At 44.0% G+C, this 21,399-nt stretch overlaps 1 protein-coding gene across 8 annotated transcripts in view; it reads right to left on the bottom strand.

Annotated features, from left to right (window-relative positions):
- Nucleotides 1–21,399, bottom strand: part of shank2 (SH3 and multiple ankyrin repeat domains 2) — a 165,044-nt gene that overhangs the window by 13,689 nt on the left and 129,956 nt on the right. For 2 of the 8 annotated variants that reach the window (XM_023332072.1, XM_023332079.1), the window contains 8 exons: nucleotides 9,871–10,006; nucleotides 8,662–8,742; nucleotides 8,546–8,554; nucleotides 7,407–7,430; nucleotides 6,869–6,907; nucleotides 5,289–5,401; nucleotides 3,672–3,777; nucleotides 83–2,594 (listed from right to left, as the gene is read on the bottom strand). In XM_023332072.1, coding sequence (XP_023187840.1) covers nucleotides 83–2,594; nucleotides 3,672–3,777; nucleotides 5,289–5,401; nucleotides 6,869–6,907; nucleotides 7,407–7,430; nucleotides 8,546–8,554; nucleotides 8,662–8,742; nucleotides 9,871–10,006 — 3,020 coding nt within the window. The remainder of the gene's footprint in view (nucleotides 1–82; nucleotides 2,595–3,671; nucleotides 3,778–5,288; nucleotides 5,402–6,868; nucleotides 6,908–7,406; nucleotides 7,431–8,545; nucleotides 8,555–8,661; nucleotides 8,743–9,870; nucleotides 10,007–21,399) is intronic. The other 6 variants (XM_023332074.1, XM_023332075.1, XM_023332073.1 and 3 more) reach the window with 6 other exon arrangements.

Below are 21,399 nucleotides of genomic sequence, written 5' to 3'. Positions count from 1 at the left end.
CAGTAATTCTCAACGACAAATGTTGAAGTTCAAACCGTCACATATTCTGGCAGAAGGATTTTAAGGCGTGAATATCTGGTACCTGGACGTGAAGCCCCCTCTGGTCGCAGTGGGGGAGTCAAGGCCGTCTCCTGGCTTGGTCGGCCTGTCGCGATTCATGTGCTGCAGGATGGAGCTGAGCTCAGTAATCACCGTGTTCTTGGAGTCTGGCGTGGATGGGGGGCTGCGTAGCTCGGGGGGCTGATCGCCCCACAGCTTGGATGTCCTTTGTGAAGGAGTCCTAGGAGGCTCAGAAGATGAAGGGGGAGGGGGAGGCGCTTGAGGCGGCGACCCATAAGACTCAGGAGGCTCTTCAATGAGAGCGTCATGATAAAGCGATGTTCTGTTGATGACGGACTTGCCCTTGGGTTTGGGTGGGACAGGGGGCCGGTCCACCAGGAAGGCGTGTCCGTCTGCGGTGGCGTAGAGACTCTCCAAAGTGCTGTCGCAGAAGCCTCCCTCTGATGACAGGGTGGAGATGCTGGAGACAGTGCTGGTGGTTTCCATGTGCTGAGGATCTCCGCTGCTGCGGCTGTCAACCTCCTCGATGCCAGAATCCGCCACCCCCGACTCTGCATCAGATGGAGCTGGATGGTAGGAGGGGGGCATGTTGTTTAACACGCGTTTGTGGTGATCACTGACAGATGGAGGGGCGTGTGGATGGTAAGGGGGTAAAGCAGGTCCTCCATTCCGTCTCTGTTGCTGAATCATCTCTGCAATGGCACTGGCCTGGTCGTCAGGAATGTCAATACTGTTTGCAAACTCCAGCGGTGGGGGAAGAGGCTCTGAAAATTCAAATTCCTCATCGATGTCGACTGATGCTAGCGGTGGAGGAGGGATGCGGAAGGGCAGTTTCACTGGTTCTTCCAAAGATTCTCCTAAAGGAACACTTCTTCTCCGTGAGGCAGCTTGCTGAGGATTGGACAAAAGGGTTGGGACTTTGTGAGGGTCAGGCTGGTTAGGATCCTTCAGCTCAGAGGGTCGGTTGCTCTCCTGCACCTCTACCTCCTGGTTGTTCGTCTTGTTGTTCGTCGTGTCTGTGCTCGTGTGGACCATCAACAGTCCAGTCGACTTGGGCTGCGACGAGTCTGCCACGTTTGCTGGCGCGCTTTTTCTCTCCTCGACGGTCTGATGCTGCCGCTGTGCCCGCGCGCCGTCAGATTCATACTTCTGCTCTGTCATCTGTCGCCGGAGGCCACCTCGACCCGGCCGCCCCATGGTGGCCGAGGAGATTGCTGCGAAGCTGGTCTCAATCCCCGAGCGTAATTTGGTGTCAATAAAAAGCGGTTGGTTGAGGTCCGGTTTGTGACTCTGCTGAAGTGGCAGGGACTGGGCTTCGTGCTTGGAGGTTTGCTGAACCTGAGGAGGATTTATTGGCTGATTCTGAGGGTGGTTCTGTTGCTCTTTCATGGCCCGGTCACGAGCTGCCAAAGCCAGAGCCAGAGGAGAGTTCGGGTCCAAAGGTTTACCAGTGACAGGATGGAGGTAGGTCCCATTAGCCTTGTAGTGGCTCTTAGGAGGAGTGGCTGGGAGACTAACTGGACTGTCCAGATTCGGACACTGGCCTGTTCTAGTGTTCAGAGGCTCCCGGACCACTGTGGGCTCAGGCGTGTTGAAATCTGTCATATTTCCACTGCCACCACCAACAGGGGGTCCAAGCTGCACTGTAGAAGGAGGAGCCAATATCCGTCGGAGGCGTTCATCGCTGCTGAACATTCCTTCGTCTATGGACTTGGACTGGCGAAGACGAGGGGTCGGTGCAGGGCCACTCATTTCATCATCTCCTATGTCTATTGACTGGAAAGCGATGGAGTGCTTCTTCGCCTCGAGTCTCTTCTCACGGTCGCGCACCGCTCCAGCAATAGCTGCTGCGAACGGGTTGTTAAGAGACATCGGGTCCTCAGGACGCAACCCTCCACCCCCACCAATGGTGGGCGTTAGAGGCGGATGTTCTGGCGTAGTGGGCTCAATCTCCATGCTGCTACCCTGGCTGCTTTTGCCACTGCTGCTGGTGGAAGGTTCTTTAACGATGATGGTGGGTATGGGGATGGAGGAGCAGGTCCTTTCGACAGGTGTGGTGGGCATGGAAACCGGGCCTGAGGGACTAGATGGCACATGACACGTTTTCTCTGGACTGTCCTCAACGTTTGGCTGCTTCACCAGCATTCCCTTCCTTCTAGCTGGTTTCGCTGGCACATATAGGGTCTTATTGCCGACTTCGGAGTAAGGGTTCTCGGGTACGGGTGTGCGCCCTCTAGTGCGCGTGCTCTCAAACTGCTCAGAGCTCTGGCGGAAATATCCACGCCGTAACCTGCCGACATCTGTGGTCCGGCTGATGGTCGTCACGGCGTTAGGCGAGTTCTGGGTGAAGCTCGGTCGAGTGGTGCCGTAGTTCTTGGCTGTAGGTCCGGGAGCTGAGTTGTAGGCAGGTGGTGAAGGGGGAGAAATCGCTGGGGGAGGCGGGATGTCCTCTGAGGTGTCAGGCATTGAGAGGCTCCGGGAGAACTTGAGCAGGGGAGGCGTAAGGAGTCCCTGTTTATCATCCTCCGATGTACCTTAAGGGAAAGAAGCACAGAGAAACCAGTAAGTGACGACCCAAGAGAAGCTGACATCTCTTTAACTGTTCCTGATGTGAGCTCTAGTTTATCCTTTTAGATCTTAAATTTTAAATGTTAAGAGAAATCTTTATTCTAAGGGAAACAGCCACAGATTCTGCACCAGTTTGAGCTCAAACAATCCAAAAACCAGGATTACAGATGAAGTTCCTGTTGGTTGTCCTCTCCCAGGGGTCAGAGTTCAGGCTTACTTTAGGGTTAGTCTGTTAAACCAAATATTTTGTCTCGGATGGGGTCTGACTGGCAGCACACATCACTTGGTCATGCAGCTGTTATCGAGTTGCAATCCAAATAAAGACAAAATGCCTTGCAATTAAAAAACATCCAAATGCATAAAAGGCAGCAGTAGGTGAGAACAAGTGGTGAAAACACAAAACCACTTTCTGACGATGGATCATAAATCTGCAGCTCGTTTCTTTCTCTGCATTGGTCACTACGACTTGAAAAGCAAACATAACATCATGCTCTGCCTTTGTGTCGGTTCATAACATAAACTAATACAATAAAAATGTAAAATTAAATTAAAATAAAAGATATAATGTGGTTGTAACATGACAACAGTTTGATGTCACATAAAAGAAGCGACGTCTGATGTTTTCAAGATGCTGCTTTTCTTTCTGTTCAGTCAGGAGTAACAGCAGGAGAATGTCATTGTTCCTGAATTTGCATTCATTTAAACTGGATTGTAGATGTAAATAGGAGCTAATCCAATCAGATAATCTGATTTAATCAGTTTGAAACTACACATTTACTCTTTGCATAGTCATGTTTCTTTGCTGCAATACATTTGAAATCCAACGTTCCTCCGGCTGCTTCAGCCTAATGACCTCCAGTGTTGCCGCCTGGCAGCACGCTTTGCTGACCGGATCATTTTAATTGATCTATAATTAGCTGTAAAGTTGCTGCGGCACACAGAGTCGTTCCTCTGAGCCCTGATGGAAAGTCTGACCAGCTGAAAGCTAAAGGACATGCAGGGCGAGCCGACGCCTCCACACACCAGCTCCACATGCGTCCTACCTATAGACTTCTGCTTCCTCATGGTGCCCTTCTCTGGGATCCCCAGGTAGGCTCCCGGCACAGTGGGCGGCACCACTGCTACTCCCTGGCGGTCGTGATACATGGACTGAAAATCACAATGTTGTTTATGATACAAACAGACACACACACTTTTCTTTCTGCAGCCCTCTAAGAAGTGGCGTTAGCAGAATCTAATCCAGGGATTTATCCTCATTTCTTTATGTTTAGCAGCCAGAAGCGCTGAGGGACGCTCCGCTGACTGGGATCAGACCATTTCCAGCTGCTTTCCCAGTCAGTGAAGGCACCATGCTGAACCTCTACCAGGTCACATCAACCACAACACTCTTCAGTGCAGAAGTTTTTCACTGGTTTTTACTTTTTAAACAATAATAATAAACAGCTTGTTCACAGCAGAAAGGCTGAAGTTAAATGTTATGTGGTGGACGAACTTCCACTAACATGGTAAAAGTGAAACTAGCCTTGAAAACATTTTGCACATTTAGTTTCTCCTAATTTAATTTGTCCAGATAAAATCTAAACCACTCATTTTCTTGGCTGTTTTGTAAATTTCCAGTTGAATAAAGTTGAACATTTGTGTTGAAGTTTTGGTTCTTTACTAAGAATTCCTCAAGCAGTTAGACGTTTATATTCATGCTCTTATTTTGAAGCAGTTCTATTTCCTCTCCTCATATTATCCATATTGTTTTTCCCAATGACATCATGTGAAATAATAAACATCCGGGAACAAAATAAAACAAGCTAATTATGATGTCAGCATTATATTGGTGCGTAAAGGTTGAAGAATCTGAATTCAAATTAGCGCTTTAGCATCAACGTCTGCTAACCACTGTGCTGCTGCAGTGCTTTAGCATTAGCAGAACTAATGTTTATGGTTAGTGGTTTAGAGTTAGCACAGCTAAGCTGTTAGTCTGCGCCGTTCGTCACTGCTGAGCAATAACATTAGATTCCTAAAAAGAAGCTAAAATCAAATAAAATCTGCATCAGCAGGTCAAATATTTACAGAAATTGGCAACAAATCTCTGACCAGTTCATCCTAAACTCAAAGGATGAACCAGCATAACTAGAAAAATACATTTTATTTCATTGTAATCAGCAGCAGGTCACAGAGGAAAAACTAAATTCCCATTTCTTTCATTTAATCAATGAAAAAACAAAAAGTAGCTAAACTTGAATGATGCCAATGATCTGCTGGATAAAAACTTTGGTTGATGTTTTTTATTTTTATTCAGATTTCTTAAAATGTCATTGTTAGATACTTTTCATCTTCTGGGGAGAGTTTGCTTTGTTCTTTTTAATCCACTTTTCAATCTTTCAAATTTAAAATGTTTCAGTGGTTTGGTACAAGAACAGATCTGAAAATGAGTCAAAAAGTTTCAGAATCTCAAATAAAAGTTAAAGTCTGGCTGACTGGAAAGAACCGGACTGGAATGTTCTGGGATTTTTACTTTTCTACATGATTAAAACATGGAGGCGGGTTTCAATAATTCAAGTTCAGGGCTGTAAAACACTTGGTTACTCTGATGACTTGCATACGACTGAAGTCCAGCATGTTTCCATGTTTGTTGCTCCATACAGTAAATGAGTTGAAGTGCTTACATTCATGTCAGTGGGAGTGACCAAGCAGCGACTGGAGGGCCGAGGTTTGATGGTGGCGATCTTCGTGTCCACAGGTGAGCTCTTCTGGGCGTGCGTCATCTCTTCCACTTTATCTGCAAACGGAACCGACACGCAGTCAGAACGACTCCGGACCCGCAGGCACGGCTGGAGCTTACGGCCCAAACACAAGCCAGTCATTCGCAGCGCCCCTCTCTCTGAGCTGTCACACCAAAACTGCAGATGAAACTGGAGTAAATGTTGAAAGGTAATTCTTCTGGGAGCAGGGGGAGAGTATGAGGACTTTGATGAGATAATATGCCCAGCCGTGGAAGCCGTGCAAGCTTTTCCAAACAGCCGGCTCAGAAGCATCATCCAGGTCTCAGGGACGCTCCCTCAGAGACGGAAACGAGCAATGCATGTTTGTCTGTCAAGTTTGCCGTTATTGGTATTATTCTGAGGCTTGCGACGCAGGAAGGGCGTCAACGACAAATTTGTCAGAACTGAACCTCCCCACGTAAAAATCCTCCTAAAAGGTTCTGCTGCTGGAAGAACTAAGTCCCAGAAAAAAGCAAGAACTGAACCTTATTTCTACGGGATTTGATTTGAGGGGATCATCCGGTCCTCAGCAGGTCTTACAAAGAGCTGAATACCATCTCACACAAGCAACAAGCAGCGACAGAATCACTACAAATGAAACCACAACGAAGAAGCTCTGATGGAAACTGAGTAAACCAAAAGTAATTAACAGGAGACAATTTACATCAGAAAAAGGAATCAGTTTGCTGCTGAGTTTACCTCAGCTTCAAATCTGTAACAGCTGAGCAATGATCACAGAGAAGCAACTGTTGCTCAGCAATCTGGGAGGGGTCAAAGGTCATCTCTAAACTATCATTGGTCCGTTAGATTAGTCTGCAGAGAGGAAGGTTTTTCCCAAGAGGAAAACTTCTCAGTCTTCCCAGGATTGAACGACCCGGCAGATTCAGTCCAACGTCAGAAACGACCAGAAACCCCAGAGCTCCATCTCACCAGGTCAAAGGTCAAAGTTGATGAAAGTCTGTAATATTTGGTAAGTTTTTAACAGGATTTTGGCGGCTCTCAAAGGAAACAAAGTGATTTGTGTTCTTATCTAAGGACAGATGAACAGAGGAGGACCAAGAACGCAGCCTTGCAGAACTCCAAAAGTAACTTTATTTTATCCGACTCAATATCAGAAGCAGAAAAACCAAAAACTGGTGTAATACCAATTCAAATGTACTCAGGCTTAAAATCTGTGGAGAGAAACAAGAAGCTGCTTCACATACAGAAACAAAAAGATTAATAATCGGAGAACAAGAAGAGGATCAGTTTTTTATAAGGTTTTTCATAATATCACCATGTGTAATAAATCTATGAGCTATATGAATACTTCATTTTCCTGGTTTTAAGACCTGATGAGGACCGGATATGAATTTACTGCCTTGTAAAAACTACATGTGAAATAAAGTACAGTTGGAATGCTTTATCCAGCGACAGACCATGCTGACCCTGATCTCTGCCTGCGCAGGATGGAGGAAGCTTCCATGCATTAAGGGAGTGATTACTTAGAGTCACTTGGAAAACAATCCTCTTCTTCTGCGCATCTACACACAGAGCAGAGGAAAGGGCCATCAATGACAGCAGAAAGATACACATTTCATCTCTGTCTCAACTGTCTCCCAGTTGGACCACATGCAGCACGGTTGCCCTGGAAACCAATCTGTGAGTGAAACATTTCCTGGAAGAAAAACACACAAAAAGACAAGAAAACACGGAAAACTGAAAACACACATGCACAAACACACACTGACTCCTGCAGGTTGTTTCTGAGGAGAAACTCTGGATCATCTGGGGTTTTCAGCAAGCAACACGTTTCAGTTTGACATCATTACCAGAGTTAATCATGCAACATCTGAACCACGGTGACGTTCAGAGCAGCTTGTAAATCATGCAGGTTGACAAAAACACACTGCATGGTTTCACTCTGAGTCAGTCAAATGAAAGAAAACACCAAAATCAGAAAAAAACTGTTAGTTGTTGACGGGGAGGTGAGGCGGGAGGATGGACAGAAAACCAGAGCAAACATGCCTAAAGGAAACTTACCACCTTTCTTTTTCCTTAGTGTGGCTTAAGAGGTGAAGAAAAAACAATTCTTCAGAGCAGGAAACAAATTCAAATGATTTCATGTTGAGTTCATCCAGATTTCCTCCTGCAGGATCTCAGAGTTCATGTTCAGAAAACCAGAGGTCACATCTGATGATTAAAACCTTCCTGCCTAAACTTTCATCAAACTCCCAGAATTCCTTCAGCAGAAACCACAAGTTTACATACACCCCGCCCTTTTTGTTCACACAGATGATTTTAGTAATTAATCACCACCAGTCGACCCACCCTGCTCCTTCGGGTCGGTCAAACATGAAACTGAAAAAACGTGAAATCCTACCAAATATTTTTAGTTTAGTTTCTGGTGTGAATTTTAAACAAGACAAAACTAATTTACAAATAACGTTTCAGCAGGACATAGGAGATTGTTTTAAATCAATCAGATTATTAACAGATTATTTCACTTATAACAGGGAAAATGTCTTGTTATAAAGGAACTAGTCATTTTATATCAGTGTCTTACTGAAAAGTTATTTGTAAATTAGTTTTGTTTTATCTTAAGTGTGTTGAGACATTCGCACCAGAAACTAGACTAAAAATATTTGCTAAGATTTTGTATTTGCAGTGTGTGTGTAATCCAGCATATCTGATCATTAGCTCCTAAAACTGTGCAAAATAAACAGTTCACCTTCATCGCCTCTATCTGTTTATGAGCGGGAGCAAAATGTGACGGCAGGAAACAGAAATATGAAAATATAAATATGAAACCAGAGCAGCTCTCTGCAGGACTCGTCAGTTTCAGACCAGGAAACCAACACGCTATCATCTGAGTTTAACCCTTCCCTCCCCGACTCGGCCCTCCGCTCCGACTCGTCCTCTGGTCTCCGATCCGCTGACTGTCTGCCGACTCAGCGCGACTCGGCGCTTTTCCTCACCACACAGAGATACAACAGGAACAGCAGCGGCACACCGATATCAAGCTTTACAAGCGCAGAGGTCAAACCGCCATGCATGATGGGAACGGAGGGCAGGAGATGAGGAGGGAGGAGCGAGCATTTTCCTTCTTTCATCAAGTCAAAACCAAAGCAAAGCCTCATTCAGCGCTGCAAGGCGGGAAGCTGCAGGTGCTGACTGCTTACCTTTATCCACTACAGAGGTCAACCAATGAGGAAGAGGAGCAGAGGAAGGACAGAGGTGCTGTTAGACACACCCCCTCACGTTTCCAACATTGAACAGAAAACCGTGAAGCTCTTACCGAGTTCCTCCAGCTCTGACGTCATGGACTTGGAGCGCATGGACAGGGCGGTGGTGGGAGCTCGCTTCGGCGGCGGAGGAGCTGAGGAAGAGTCCGAGAGATGAGCAATAAAACAAAACCAAAAAAACTGCAGGAGCTTTCATTTATCTGCAAACACGGTTCAGCTCCCTTCACGCTCATCTGCACAGAGGAGACACCGACTCTGCACACCGCCCTGACTCACACGGTGGTGGCAGCATCATGCTGGGGATGCATTTCTTTAGCAGATTCAGATTTCATGGGAAGACAGATGAAGCTAATAACTCCATGAAAAAATCATCACTTTTCATTTTTTCATCACTTTGCAGATTTAATCAGTTAAATCTCTTCATACATTAGGAATACATTAAAAGATGCAGATAAACACATAATGTAACTCAATTTTAAATAAGAAAATAACCATTTTATGGCCTAAGATGCAGTAACATAATTCATTTAGTGAATATTTGATCATTAGTAGCAAATGACGAATCTGCAGCTGAAAAGTTCAAATCTTTCTGCCGGGCTGAACATCAGCACAGCGTAGGACTGATTATTATTTAATCAACTGATTAATAATTGGAAAGGAAAATGTGCTTAGGAAATTTATTTACAGAATCTGAACCAGGAGAAGTTAAACTGCCTCTAGAGGAGATCTGAAAAAACTATTTAGACAAAGATTTTTAAATCTTAAATGCAAAATGTTTATTTCTGTTTTGTCTTCCTTGCTGCTCTGAGTGTGTTTTTCAAGTCAGTTAACAATCAATTCATTATTAAATTAGTTGACAATTACTCCAATAATCGATCCATCATGATTAATCGTTGGTTTCCAAACTGTCGGCTGAATACAGATGAACTTTAAACTTCTCCAGGTAAAATTTACCACTGCGACATGAAGTCCTGGTGAAACAGTTAAGTTTGTGGTAAAATGTGGGAAAGTTCATGTATTTCAGTTACTGTGAAGTTTTTCAGTATCGTCGCCTTAAAATCAGACGCTCCAGCTGCTCAGTTTTATTTTCTATGGATTATTTTATTCTGATCCATTTAGGGAAGAAATCAGATTAACAAAAATAAGTCTAAGGTGGTTAAACTTCAGGTTGTTTCTCTTCATCTTTAGAAACTGTTAATAACAGCCGTCGCATGGCTGGCTGTCCTGCAGGAAGCTTCCTGATCGATGAAGGGCGTTCCTACCTTTTTTGCGCGCCGTGTCTTCAGGGTCCAGGTTCCGGCTCACTGTCACCACTTTGATCAGCAGCCGGTTTCCTCCCTGGCGGATCATGTTGACCACCTGCCTGTGGCCCACCTTCACCACGTTCTCCTGGTTCACCTGCCGAGACACAACGGGTCAGACGGCGCTGCAGCGCTCAGAAAAAACTGTTTTCATCAGAGAGAAAACCTGAATGAAAGGCGGAGTTTTACCTGAGAGAAACAAACGTTACTGTCAGTCAGTCTGGGAAGGTTTTCAGATTATAAAAAACTATTTTAAGTCCTTTATTCACAAACACAACAGTACAATGTAAGAGTATAGAGGCCAGACAAAAACACATTATTCAATGTCTGACTTGAATAATCAATAGTTGTTTTCAGTTCATTTCAAAGATAAAATATTCTAACTGTAAAATAAACATCAATGTATAATTTCACATTTTTCATTTTAATTATTTTCATTCATGTTCTCATTAATTACTACTTAATTCTTTCAATATTACAACTTTATTCTAGTAAAAGCCAAAGCCTGGAGGATCTTAGGACAGAAATATTTGGAGTAACTTCATGACAGGACAATTAGAAAAAGTCTATTTTCATCTTTCAGTTTGCAGTTTTCTAATAAATCTGGAAAATATTGATCGTTAATAGCTTTAAAAACCAAAACATTCAGACCAACCCGGAGCTGGTTACTCAGTTTTCTAGTAGCTGCGCTAACCGACGCTAACAGGCCACAGCAGCAGTCTGTCAGCGCCGCTCAGTTTCCCATCGTCGCTCCGAGTTTCTTATCAGGCTTCAGCTTCACTGATGAGGAAACTCAGCTGCTGTTTCCACCTTCCACTCCTCACTGAGGAAACTTTCATTTAAAAGGAGATTCTTCAGCACAAAGACGTCTTCAATCTAATAGCTTCTAATAAAACTGGCCATAGAAATGCAAATAGGATGAAGGTGGGATGTGCTTCTGCTCGTCTTCATCAGTGCAGTTAGAGCAGCACTGACCGTCTGAGCAGGAACCAAAGCTGAGCAGGAACCAAAGCTGAGCAGGAACCAAAGCTGAGCAGGAACCAAAGCTGAGCAGGAACCAAAGCTGAGCAGGCCTGGCCTTCTGGACTCGTTTGGTCGAATTAGAGCTGGACTGACTGAATCCGAGCTCTGCTGGACGTTACTCTGCTCCTGTCCTCTGCTCTTCCAGACGAGGAAGTGAAGACGAGAAAACCGACCCGGAGCGAAAACCGACCCGGCAGCATGGCTGGCAGTAAGTCGGGCTCGTTTCCAGTGAGAGTTGGACTCCGCCAGGGCTGCCCTTTGTCACCGATTCTGTTCATCACTTTCATGGACAGAATCTCTAGACCAGCCAAGGTGTTGAGGGGATCCGTTTTGGTGGCCTTAGGCCCGTGATCTGCAGCTCTCGCTGGAGTGGTTCGCAGCCGAGTGTGAAGCGGCCGGGATGAGGATCAGAGCCTCCAAATCCGAGGCCATGGTCTTGAGCCGGAAAAGGGTAGAGTGCCTTCTCCGGGTCAGGGGGGGTGTCCTGCCCCAAGTGAAGGAGTTCAAGTATCTCGGGATCTTGTTCACGAATGAGGGAAGAAGGGAGCGGGAGATCGACAGGCGGATTGGTGCAGCGTCTGCCGTTAAGCGGCGCTGTACCGGTCCGTTGTGGTGAAGAGAGAGCTGAGCCAAAAAGCGAAGCTCTCCATTTACCGGTCGATCTACGTTCCCACCCTCATCTATGGTCATGAGCTTTGGGTCATGACCGAAAGAACGAGATCGCGGATACAAGCGGCCGGAATGGGTTTTCTCCGTAGGGTGGCTGGGCTCTCCCTTAGAGAGAGAAGCTCAGTCATCCAGAAGGGACTCAGAGTAGAGCCGCTGCTCCTTCACATCGAGAGGAGCCAGTTGAGGCTCAGGCGTCTGGTCAGGAGGCCTCCTGGACGCCTCCCTGGTGAGGTGTTCAGGTCCCACCAGGAGGAGGGGAAAACTCAGGACTCGCTGGAGGGACGATGTCTCTCGGCTGGCCTGGGAACGCCTAGGGATTCCCCAGGAGGAGCTGGAACAAGAGGCTGGAGAGGGAAGTCTGGGCCTCCCTTCTGAAGCTGCTGACCCCGCGACCCGACCCCGGATAAGTGGAAGAAAATGGATGGATGGATGGATGGATGGATGAAAATAATTGAAATAAAAGAGGAGCTGAAGTCTCCCCTGGAGACCGATCAATGTGTCTGTTATCAGTTTCATGCAGTCAATTAGTGGCATGGATGTGTCTCCGTAGCTGCAGCCATTAAACACAGATATGGATCAATCGTGTGAGATTTACAGTGAGGCTGAGATAAAAAAGCGAAAGAGACGAAACCTGACGGTCGTAAAAATAAACGTGTAATCAACGGAGCAGGAACACACACCCACACACACACAGCAGAGCAACACACACAGCAGAACAACACACACACACACACACACACACACAGCAGAACAACACACACACACACACACACACACACACACACACACACACACACCCACACACACACACACACACAGCAGAGCAACACACACAGCAGAACAACACACACACACACACACAGCAGAGCAACACATACACACACACGCACAGCAGAACAACACACACACAAACTGTCTTTTCTGGTCACCAAACTTTTTGGCTGAAGGAAAATAATTCAGTTTCTAATTCTGAATAATTTTGTGCTTAACAAGAATAAAATAATATGAAATACAGAATAAATTTAAATAAATGTTTTCTGTTTTATATCCAGGAATCACAGATCATGTCTCTGTATCATCTTCATGATCTAAAGGTTTCCAACACAAAAGCAAACAGAATCTCAGCTGGGTTTAGGTCTGGACTTTGACTAGGCCATTCTAACTGATGAATCTGATTAGCATCTCTTCAGACTGGTCATCTTGCTGGAAGCTGAACCTTCACACAGTCTCAGACTTTCTGCAGTTTCCCTGTAACCCACAGCATAATGCTGCCACCACCATGTTTTGCATCTTCAGTTTTGTTTGTTAAATAATGTGGCACAATATTTAGGTTTAGTCCTGGTGCTTTTCGTTTTGGTTTAATTGGATAAATATCGTTATGCCTGAATAATTTGTGGAAGATTCTGCAGATAAATATAATCAGCATCACAGTTCCTGGGTTATTCAGACATAGACGAGTTATGCTGCCATAAAGTAATGCTTTCAAATACTAAACATAGATGTAGAATCAGCGCCGCAGTCTGGTCCAGGTTTAGTAAATCACACAGCGGGGAAAGTCTTTACATTTCCTCCTCTCAGGATTTTGCGGTTTTATTTGATCAGTTCATGATTTTCCTTTTTTCTCCTCGTTTTCCAGGTGCGGTCCTGTTTACGTATCGTTTATAGATCAGGTTTGCACGTGCTATCGCGTTTGCACGTGCAAACCGTCAGAAGCTCAGGCCCACAGTGTGTTTTCAAACGGGACTTTTTATGGATTCCTTTTTTCCATCCTTCCATGCAGATCAGATCTGTGGCTGTTTCTCCAACCTGAGCGGTGAATCCCTGCAGCTCCTCCACATGTTAGGGAGCTAACTCTGCTCCCCCTGACCTGCTGCTGGTCTCCACGACGATGAATATGAATAAAGAAAGCATTGTTTTCTTTCTGGTTCACATTTCTGCACCATTTTGCATTTTTCAGTCCTAAAATCTGAATAAACATAATAAAGTTTGTTTTGTGAAACGGTTTTGGAGGATGAACACTTTCTGACCTCCAACCCAGAGTCCTCCACTAAACTACATCTCACACTGTCACTGTGTACACACGGAGACCCACCATCCTCCCGGTTGCTAGGCGACAGTTGCCGTGTGCTACCACTGGAGGAGGGAGCGGTGCTGGGCCTGTCATCCATGTTTTCAGGGTTTTTTGTCTGGATCATTAAGTGGGAGTTAATTGGACACAGTGAGTTTTATCAATGAGCTGCTGCTGGGAACCGGGTCGACCCGGATCCGGAGCTTCGGTTCCACTGCCGTGTTTTCCCAGCGACCTTACAGCTCTGCGCGCCGCCACCGCTGCTCTTTGTGCCCATAAATAAATGATTTATGTCAGGGGTGAGCACTCCTGGTCCTCGAGGGCCTGTGTCCTGCAACTCTTAGATGTCTCCCTGGTCCAACACACCTGAATCCAACAGCTGAATCTCCTCCTAAGTGCAGTCAAGTTCTCCAGAGTCCTGTTAACGACCTCATTATTTGACTCAGGTGTGTTGAAGTAGAGATGCATCTAAAAGTTGCAGGACACCGGCCCTCGAGGACCAGGAGTGCCCACCCCTGATTTATGTGGTGCTTTTAAGGACCATGTGACTTCAGTGTGGGTTAGTGGGGAAGGTGGCGCTCAGAGCAGAACCGAGCTTCCTGCTGGAAGAGGAGGTCGATTAAAGAACTGACGACGAACCGCCTCTAAACTCAGAAACTGTGACATCACGCCCACCGAGACGGAAACACGATGACATCATACAACCTGTCAGAGCCGAAGGACAAACCGTCTGCAGCAGAAGAAATCTTCTGATCATCTCGTCTTAAAGAGGCGAGAGACAAAAATACGACACTAAACGTTTCACTATTTACTCATTAAAAACTAAAACTAAACGGATCCATCCACAACGACATCATCACTTCTGTCAGAGCAGCAACTGCTGCCACCGTCAGCCTGGGAAGGGTCAAAGGTCAAATCCATCTGAAGTTCATCATTATCTAGAGAGGAAGGTTATTATTCCCCAGAGGAAAACATGGCAGCAGATTCAGAGCGGCCAAGAGCTCCGTCTCTACAGGTCAAAGGTCAAAGCTGATGAAAGTTTGAAACCTTTAAAAGGATTGAGGTGATTTTTAACATTTTTAAAAGGATTGAGGTGATTTTTAACATTTTTAATAGCATTTAGGTGATCATCAGAAAAAGACTAAGTGATAAAATATGTTTTGTTATCTAATGAGAGTGGGAGCGTGAACAGAGGAGGACCCAGAACGCCGCCTGGCAGAACTCCAAAAGTAACTGGATTTAATACAATTCAGTATCAGCAGCACGAAAACAAAAAGAACCTGGTCAAACTCCATTTTAAATCTACTCAGGTCTAAAGGCTCTGGGGAGAAATGTGAAGCTGCTTCACATTAGAAATGTGGAAAAATATCTGAATTTAGAGCAGAAAATGGATTTGGTATAAATTCACAAAACAAGAAGAAAAAGTCAAACTTTTCTGGAAGGTTTTTCTCTCCAAGCAGCTCAGGGTTGTACAACCTGCCAACATTCCCAGAAATGGGCCATTCAGGTCAAGAAATGAGCCAAGAGCTCCATCTCAGTTAGCAGCGTAAAGGTCAAAGGTCATGACAGGACTATGTGAAAAACAAAGAATCGGTTTGTTTTGTCTAGAAACATCGAAGGCACCAGATGAACCAATCGGGTCCAGAACTGTCTAAAAACAATGAATTTATATTTTTCACCAGCAGCTCAGAGGTTTTACAAAGTTTAGTTCACTGAAAGAAAAAATAAGAAGCTGCATAAATTTAACGTTATTTAAAGTTTGTTTGGTTCTTTAAAAATGTTGGGCTTCATGTTTGATCTCTAGATTACTATTATTATTGCAATTTAAAATATTGTTCAACAGAATTTGAGGAATAAAAATGCTTAAATTTTCACTACTTTTATAAAAATATTTTATGCATTTAGGTTTTTAGCTTGAAAGTGTAATTTTGATAGAAAACAGCCAGATTAGGAAACTAGAGTTTGGTAAAACATCCGGCGTCTCCTGCTCATCCTGGAGACGCTCAGAGAGTTTCCCTCTGTTGGACAGGAAGCTGCAGAAAGTTCTGCTCCAGATTAAACTTTATGAAGGTAAAAGTGAACATCAATCCAACCATCCTGTCTGTAAATATAAAACCACACTCAGCTCTTTATGTGACCAGACTTTTGTGAGAATTTTTTATTGGTTTTATTAAATAAACTCAAACATCCCAACAAACGGTTCAACTAAAAACGGACAGAAATGTTTTGCCTGATGAAGAAGTGAAGAGCCGAACATCAGGATGTAAAACAGCTGAAGATGAAACGAGTGTCACTTGTAAAACAAGACGCAGGTCTGAGACAGACGTGATTAAAATGCACATGCATGGTCCAAGCTGACTGATTAATTAGGCGCCTCATTAGTCATGCCAGTTTGACTTTAACAGCATCGGCTGATTGTCTGGCGCTGATGAATTCATGAATGCAAACAGCTTCTTCAGTGGAGCAGACGGATCAGAGAACCAGAAATCTGCACCAAAAACGCATCATCTGCTGCTTTTATCCAATATTCAGCCTTATGGTTCTAAATATGAATTAACTAACAATGATGAGGCAATAAAAGAAGCTTGTTAAAATGTACGTTTACTCAGACCAGCTCCACTTGTGTTGCTGAACAGAGCAACAGATTTGGGCTCTGACCCAGTGGACAGACTGCAAACTGGCGCCCAGTCGGACGGCGCCGGGTCAAGGTCAGCGGCCGTAATCCCAGCAGCAGCAAACAGCCTGCAGCCGAAGCAGGAAGGTGCTGAGCCACCAAACGCCTCTTCATTAAATAATCACATGCAAACACTAAACACTGGATGAAACCATGAAGATATAAATCAGACAGACTGCATGTGAATTAATATGCAAAACACAAAAACATGACAAATAAAACTACTTGGTTTTGGTTTGAGGTAAAAAATTCTAGTTGCAACAGGATTTCCTCTGGATCTGAATAAAGCTCAGGAATTAGAAAAACGTCACATATTTGTGTTTCTGGTGTAACAGTGAAGAAATGTTGAGTTGAAACAGATTTACCTTTTGATTTCTGGGGGTAAATTATGCATTTTTTATTTGGACCGACTGAAAATGATGTTTTTGTTGGATTTAAATCTTCACACTGTCCAAAAATGCATGTAAGTTTGCTGTAGCTGCTAATATGTCACAATATCCTTTTTTATAAACTAACTCCAGATATTATGGTTTTTGCTTTTAGATTAATTTTAGAAAAGATAAAAACATCAACTAAAGCTGACCTCTTGGTGTTTGAAATGCTTTAAGACTTTAAAGGTCTTAGTGACACAAAGTGTTTTACTGAGACTAAAACATGCAGACGACAGATAAAAGTAATTATTAGACAGTCTAAATGACAAACTTTCCATAAAGTTGGTAAGAGTGGAGCGACTGAGATCTGGTTCAGATCAGATCAGTTTCACATGCAAGTATCAGCCGATCGATTGATCGATTGGTGCATCTCTAGTGAAATTTTGGGTTTGATCAATCCCTCCAGTTTTTATGTGATTACAGAAATTCACATAATATCAACAAATCCCTACATCTTTTGTGCAAACGCATAATTTGTGTTTGTCGCGAATTTTCTTCAAAAATGGTAAAAAATGTTGGGTTTTAGTGATACTAACTCCTAACAGCAGGTGGCAGTATTTCTTATTCTACTCCACCACTGCCCCGGCGTTACTTCATGTCAAATTATCATCTGTGATCGAAATGTAACAAAAACAAAGATATTTCATGTTCTTCAAAAATGTTTCTGTCTCATCTGATTGTTTTTTCCTCATCTTTTTTCTTCTGTATGTAGATTATTTAACGAGATCAATCAGGAAAAAAAACAAACAGTAAAAACAAAATCAGTGATCTTCATTACAAAAACAAAATGATAAAAACGATTCAGAAATGATTAAACCTCCTCAGTTAGTTTCTCTGTTATTCTGTTCAAAGTCAGATAATCATGATAATCCCAGTCTAAATGAGATTTTTAAACTCTGTTTGGTCATTTAGAACATAAAGATGGAGACAATCAGTGCAGCTCAGGTTTACAGCAACAGATCAGAGACAGAAAGCAAGAACAACATCAGACCCGAATAACGAGGTAAGTCCAGAGATCTGTGGAGCTACACAGGAAAACTCACTTTCATTTAGGTTTTATCAAGATCATGACTGTTATTAAAGGGCAGAATGCATAAAGTATACATAAACCCTCTTAAAAACAGCTAAAATATTAATAAACAGCTGTGCATTCAATGAGTTCTTCTTAAAATTAATAATATTGAACATCTTTGATCAGTCCCAGCAGAATTTCTTGATTATTTCTGAGTATTTTTTGCAATCAAAATAACTGATTTTGTGATGCTAATATAGAAGTATTTATTATATGTATGATGGTAAATGTGACATTTGAAACTCTATTGTGAACTAAGGCTGAGTATGAAACACTGCCACCTGCAGGTGGGAGTTAATTAAACAGTTTTGACTGCTGTTGCAGAAAATTTGCAATGAACTTAAAATGATGAATTATGAATTATATAAGCCAGATCCGAAAAAAGGCGGGATCTGTTGATTTTGTGGGAATTTGATGAAATTTAATGGCAAACATAAAAACTGCTTTAATTTGACCTATAAAATAATATTAAGGAGTATGATTGTGTCCCTCTGGAGTTTACAGGACCAAATTTGACATATTTGAGCCAGAAAGTTTTACTGCAATGTGAATAAACTCAGAACACAACAGAGGAAGGATCAGCTTTTAGTTACACTTGGATAAACAGAAGTACTGAGACTTTCTTCTTATTTGTGAATTACAATCAGACCTGGTTATGAAAACCTTAAACTTCAGCAGAAATGTCGGGATGAGAAGTTTGAACGGAAACGTCGGGATGAGAAGTTTCAGACTTTAGAGATGCAGTTGGTTTAGAGGAAGGCCTCCCTGTGAGGGCAGCTTGTGCTACTTCACTGCACAACTGACAGTCAGGGGTGTGCAGGGAGTCCTCAGGGAGATGCTGGAGAACACAGACACACACACACACACACACACACACACACACACACACACACACCCACACACACACGCACACACACACACACCCCACACACACACACACACACACACACCCCACACACACACACCTGGAGGCATGGGTAGGCAGATGCATCTGCATGGTACCCAGGTCACACTTCCCTCTCTTGGCCAAAGTTGTGCGTTATATAAGCCAGTAAGTGCTCCGCTGCATCTACCTCCAGAGCGAACACACTCGCAGAAACACGCAGCTGAAGCTGCACGCTTGTGCAGAGAGCAGATCCATGCATGTTCTGTCCTGCTAGCGTGACTTCAATGCACGTTAGTGCGTTTTAAAGACCAGGGGATGCATTCTGCAAACATTTCATCTGTTCAGGTTTGAGCAGACCAGCTGGTGTTTTCAGCATTCACACAACATATCAGCATTTAACATAAAGAATCAATATTTAATGTACAGTTTAGTCCCTATAGTGACACATTTATCAATATCTCTTCACCTGCCTCAGAGTTTTGCTGTTTACTGAATCAATGCCAGGATTTTTTACAGGAAGGAGATTCAAACGTTTCCAAGGACCAGAAACCAAATAAACAAATAAAATCACATTTCTTGCAGGTTTCTTGTTGAAGAAGAGTTAATGTAATGTATTAACGTGGCAAAGTCACTAATATTTTCACAATCACATGTTTTCCAATGCAGCAGCAGGAGACTATTTCAGGAGAAGCTCCCATTCATCCGGGCTAAATGAGAGAGCAAGACTTCCAGTGGATAACAGGAAGGCCGAACCGTTTTGTCTGTTTGAACATTCTGCCTCTGTCTGCATTTTTAAATATTGACAACTTCTGGAATATTTGAAAAAGTTAATATTATTCCAGAATTTAGCAAGAAGAAATCATTTTGATAAACCTAAGAGACAATAAACAGAAAAAACTTCACTTCTGACTAAAGACTGTCTGAAAGGTCAAACCAGCCGTCTGACCTTTTGGCTTCAACACCTCCAGTCCTTCTCATGCGGCAAAAATCCCTGTGAATTTTAAGGCCTGAAAATGTTTCACCTGTCCATCATGAGCTGCTGACTCAGAGTCTAAAGCTGTGAAGATGTGAAGCCGGTTCTGCAGGAACCCGGCTGATATTAACGACAGTTTAATCACGAGGTTCACCGATCCGCCTGCTGCATGGAGGCTCTGAAGGAAAGCGGCGCTGACGCTCAGCTCAGCCCTGACTCAGGCATGCATGGGGCTGAAGTACAGTAGCTGCTACATCCAAGGATGTCACAATTCTGTGTTGAACTTTAAACTCTGCTCACATAAATAATCATTTCTGAATTTCTGTCTTTGTGTTTGTGAGGCGATGGAGCAGAAATCAGTACAAATCTGTCGACTTTCAGACTGTTACGGTCAGAAGACCGGCACATGTGGCGAACACGTGAGGACGCAGCGTTCACCTGTCAGATCTGTCCCCGCTGCTCGTCTGCTGCCGGACTGGAAGAGGATGACGCTCATCGGATCTGACATGCTGGAGCAGAAACGGCATCTCCGCATCGCCCTGACCTCCACGGAGCGGGACGGCGCCCACTTTCACGTTGGCTCGGCCCAGAGCCGCAGCAGTTCAGCTTCTGTTTGTGCTTTTTAGCATTTTAGAGTCGCAGCAGGGGAGCAAAGAGCAAACATACGGTTTATTTACAGCAGGAAGAGCTGCTTTACTGCTGGACCTCTTTACTTTGACTAGAATATTTACAATGTCTGAGCTGCACTTTGACACGTTACACAAACCGTTCCAGTGAGATGCAGGAACTGCACAGGACTGAGGAACCGGACCTGGAACATTTTACTTTCAGAAGGTTTGATTCATAAAACTCTCCATGTTCTCGCAGACTGTGATACAACCTGCCTCAATCTGTTCACTGACGAACTTTCACTGGGGATGATGTGGATAAAATCAGCAGGTTTCAGGTTCATCTGAAGGAACAGATGTCTTCCTCTGCCTGATGATCTAAACCAGCTTCGTTTGTCACAAACGGCGCCGGACCTTCAGGATTCTGTTCAGTCCCATTTATGCCAACTCCAAGCCGTTCGCCTTGAAAGTCTAGTCCGTTTGTGAAGGTTTGAATGCTAATCGACTTCTGACCTCTGACCTCTGGTCCTCCAAACCTCAGACTGGGTTCAGATGAAGTGAACTCTGATTCGGCTTGAATGCATATGTGAACGCCAAGCGGACCGGAGACCGCTCCAAAGCAGGAAGTGGACTACAGCGCAGGGCATTCTGGGTAAAGACAACCAAAACAAAGGTGCTAGCCTAGCGCTAGCAGGAGAAATGGCTCCTGGTCTTTAGCCAGAAATCCTCCAACTGCTAAAATCTGACGCCTCCATCTTGTTTCCATTTGGTGAAGCAGGAAGTTGCGCTCAGTGTCTTCAGGTTGCTCAAAGTTTGTTGGTTTGAGAGAAACAGAGCCACAGCAGCTGGAGATGGAACAGATGTTGGAGTTTTTGTCTAAAATCAAACTGCGTCTGTCAGACTATCAGGGAAAACGCATCAGAATCACGTTTTCTCTACTGACGCTGATTTCCTCTAAATTAATTCATTATATTTCATTTAAATGTGTGAAAACTTTGTTAACACAGAGATCCTGTTTGCTTTGAGGAACTTTGCTAAATTTGCGAGTTCTTTGTGAATTAGACAAACACACTACTCTGGTTGGAG

Source organism: Xiphophorus maculatus, chromosome 4 (assembly GCF_002775205.1).
Source record: "Xiphophorus maculatus strain JP 163 A chromosome 4, X_maculatus-5.0-male, whole genome shotgun sequence".
Lineage (NCBI taxonomy): Eukaryota > Metazoa > Chordata > Actinopteri > Cyprinodontiformes > Poeciliidae > Xiphophorus > Xiphophorus maculatus.
The sequence above is the reverse complement of the archived record's forward strand: the minus strand, read 5'-3'. Positions and strand labels throughout refer to the sequence as shown.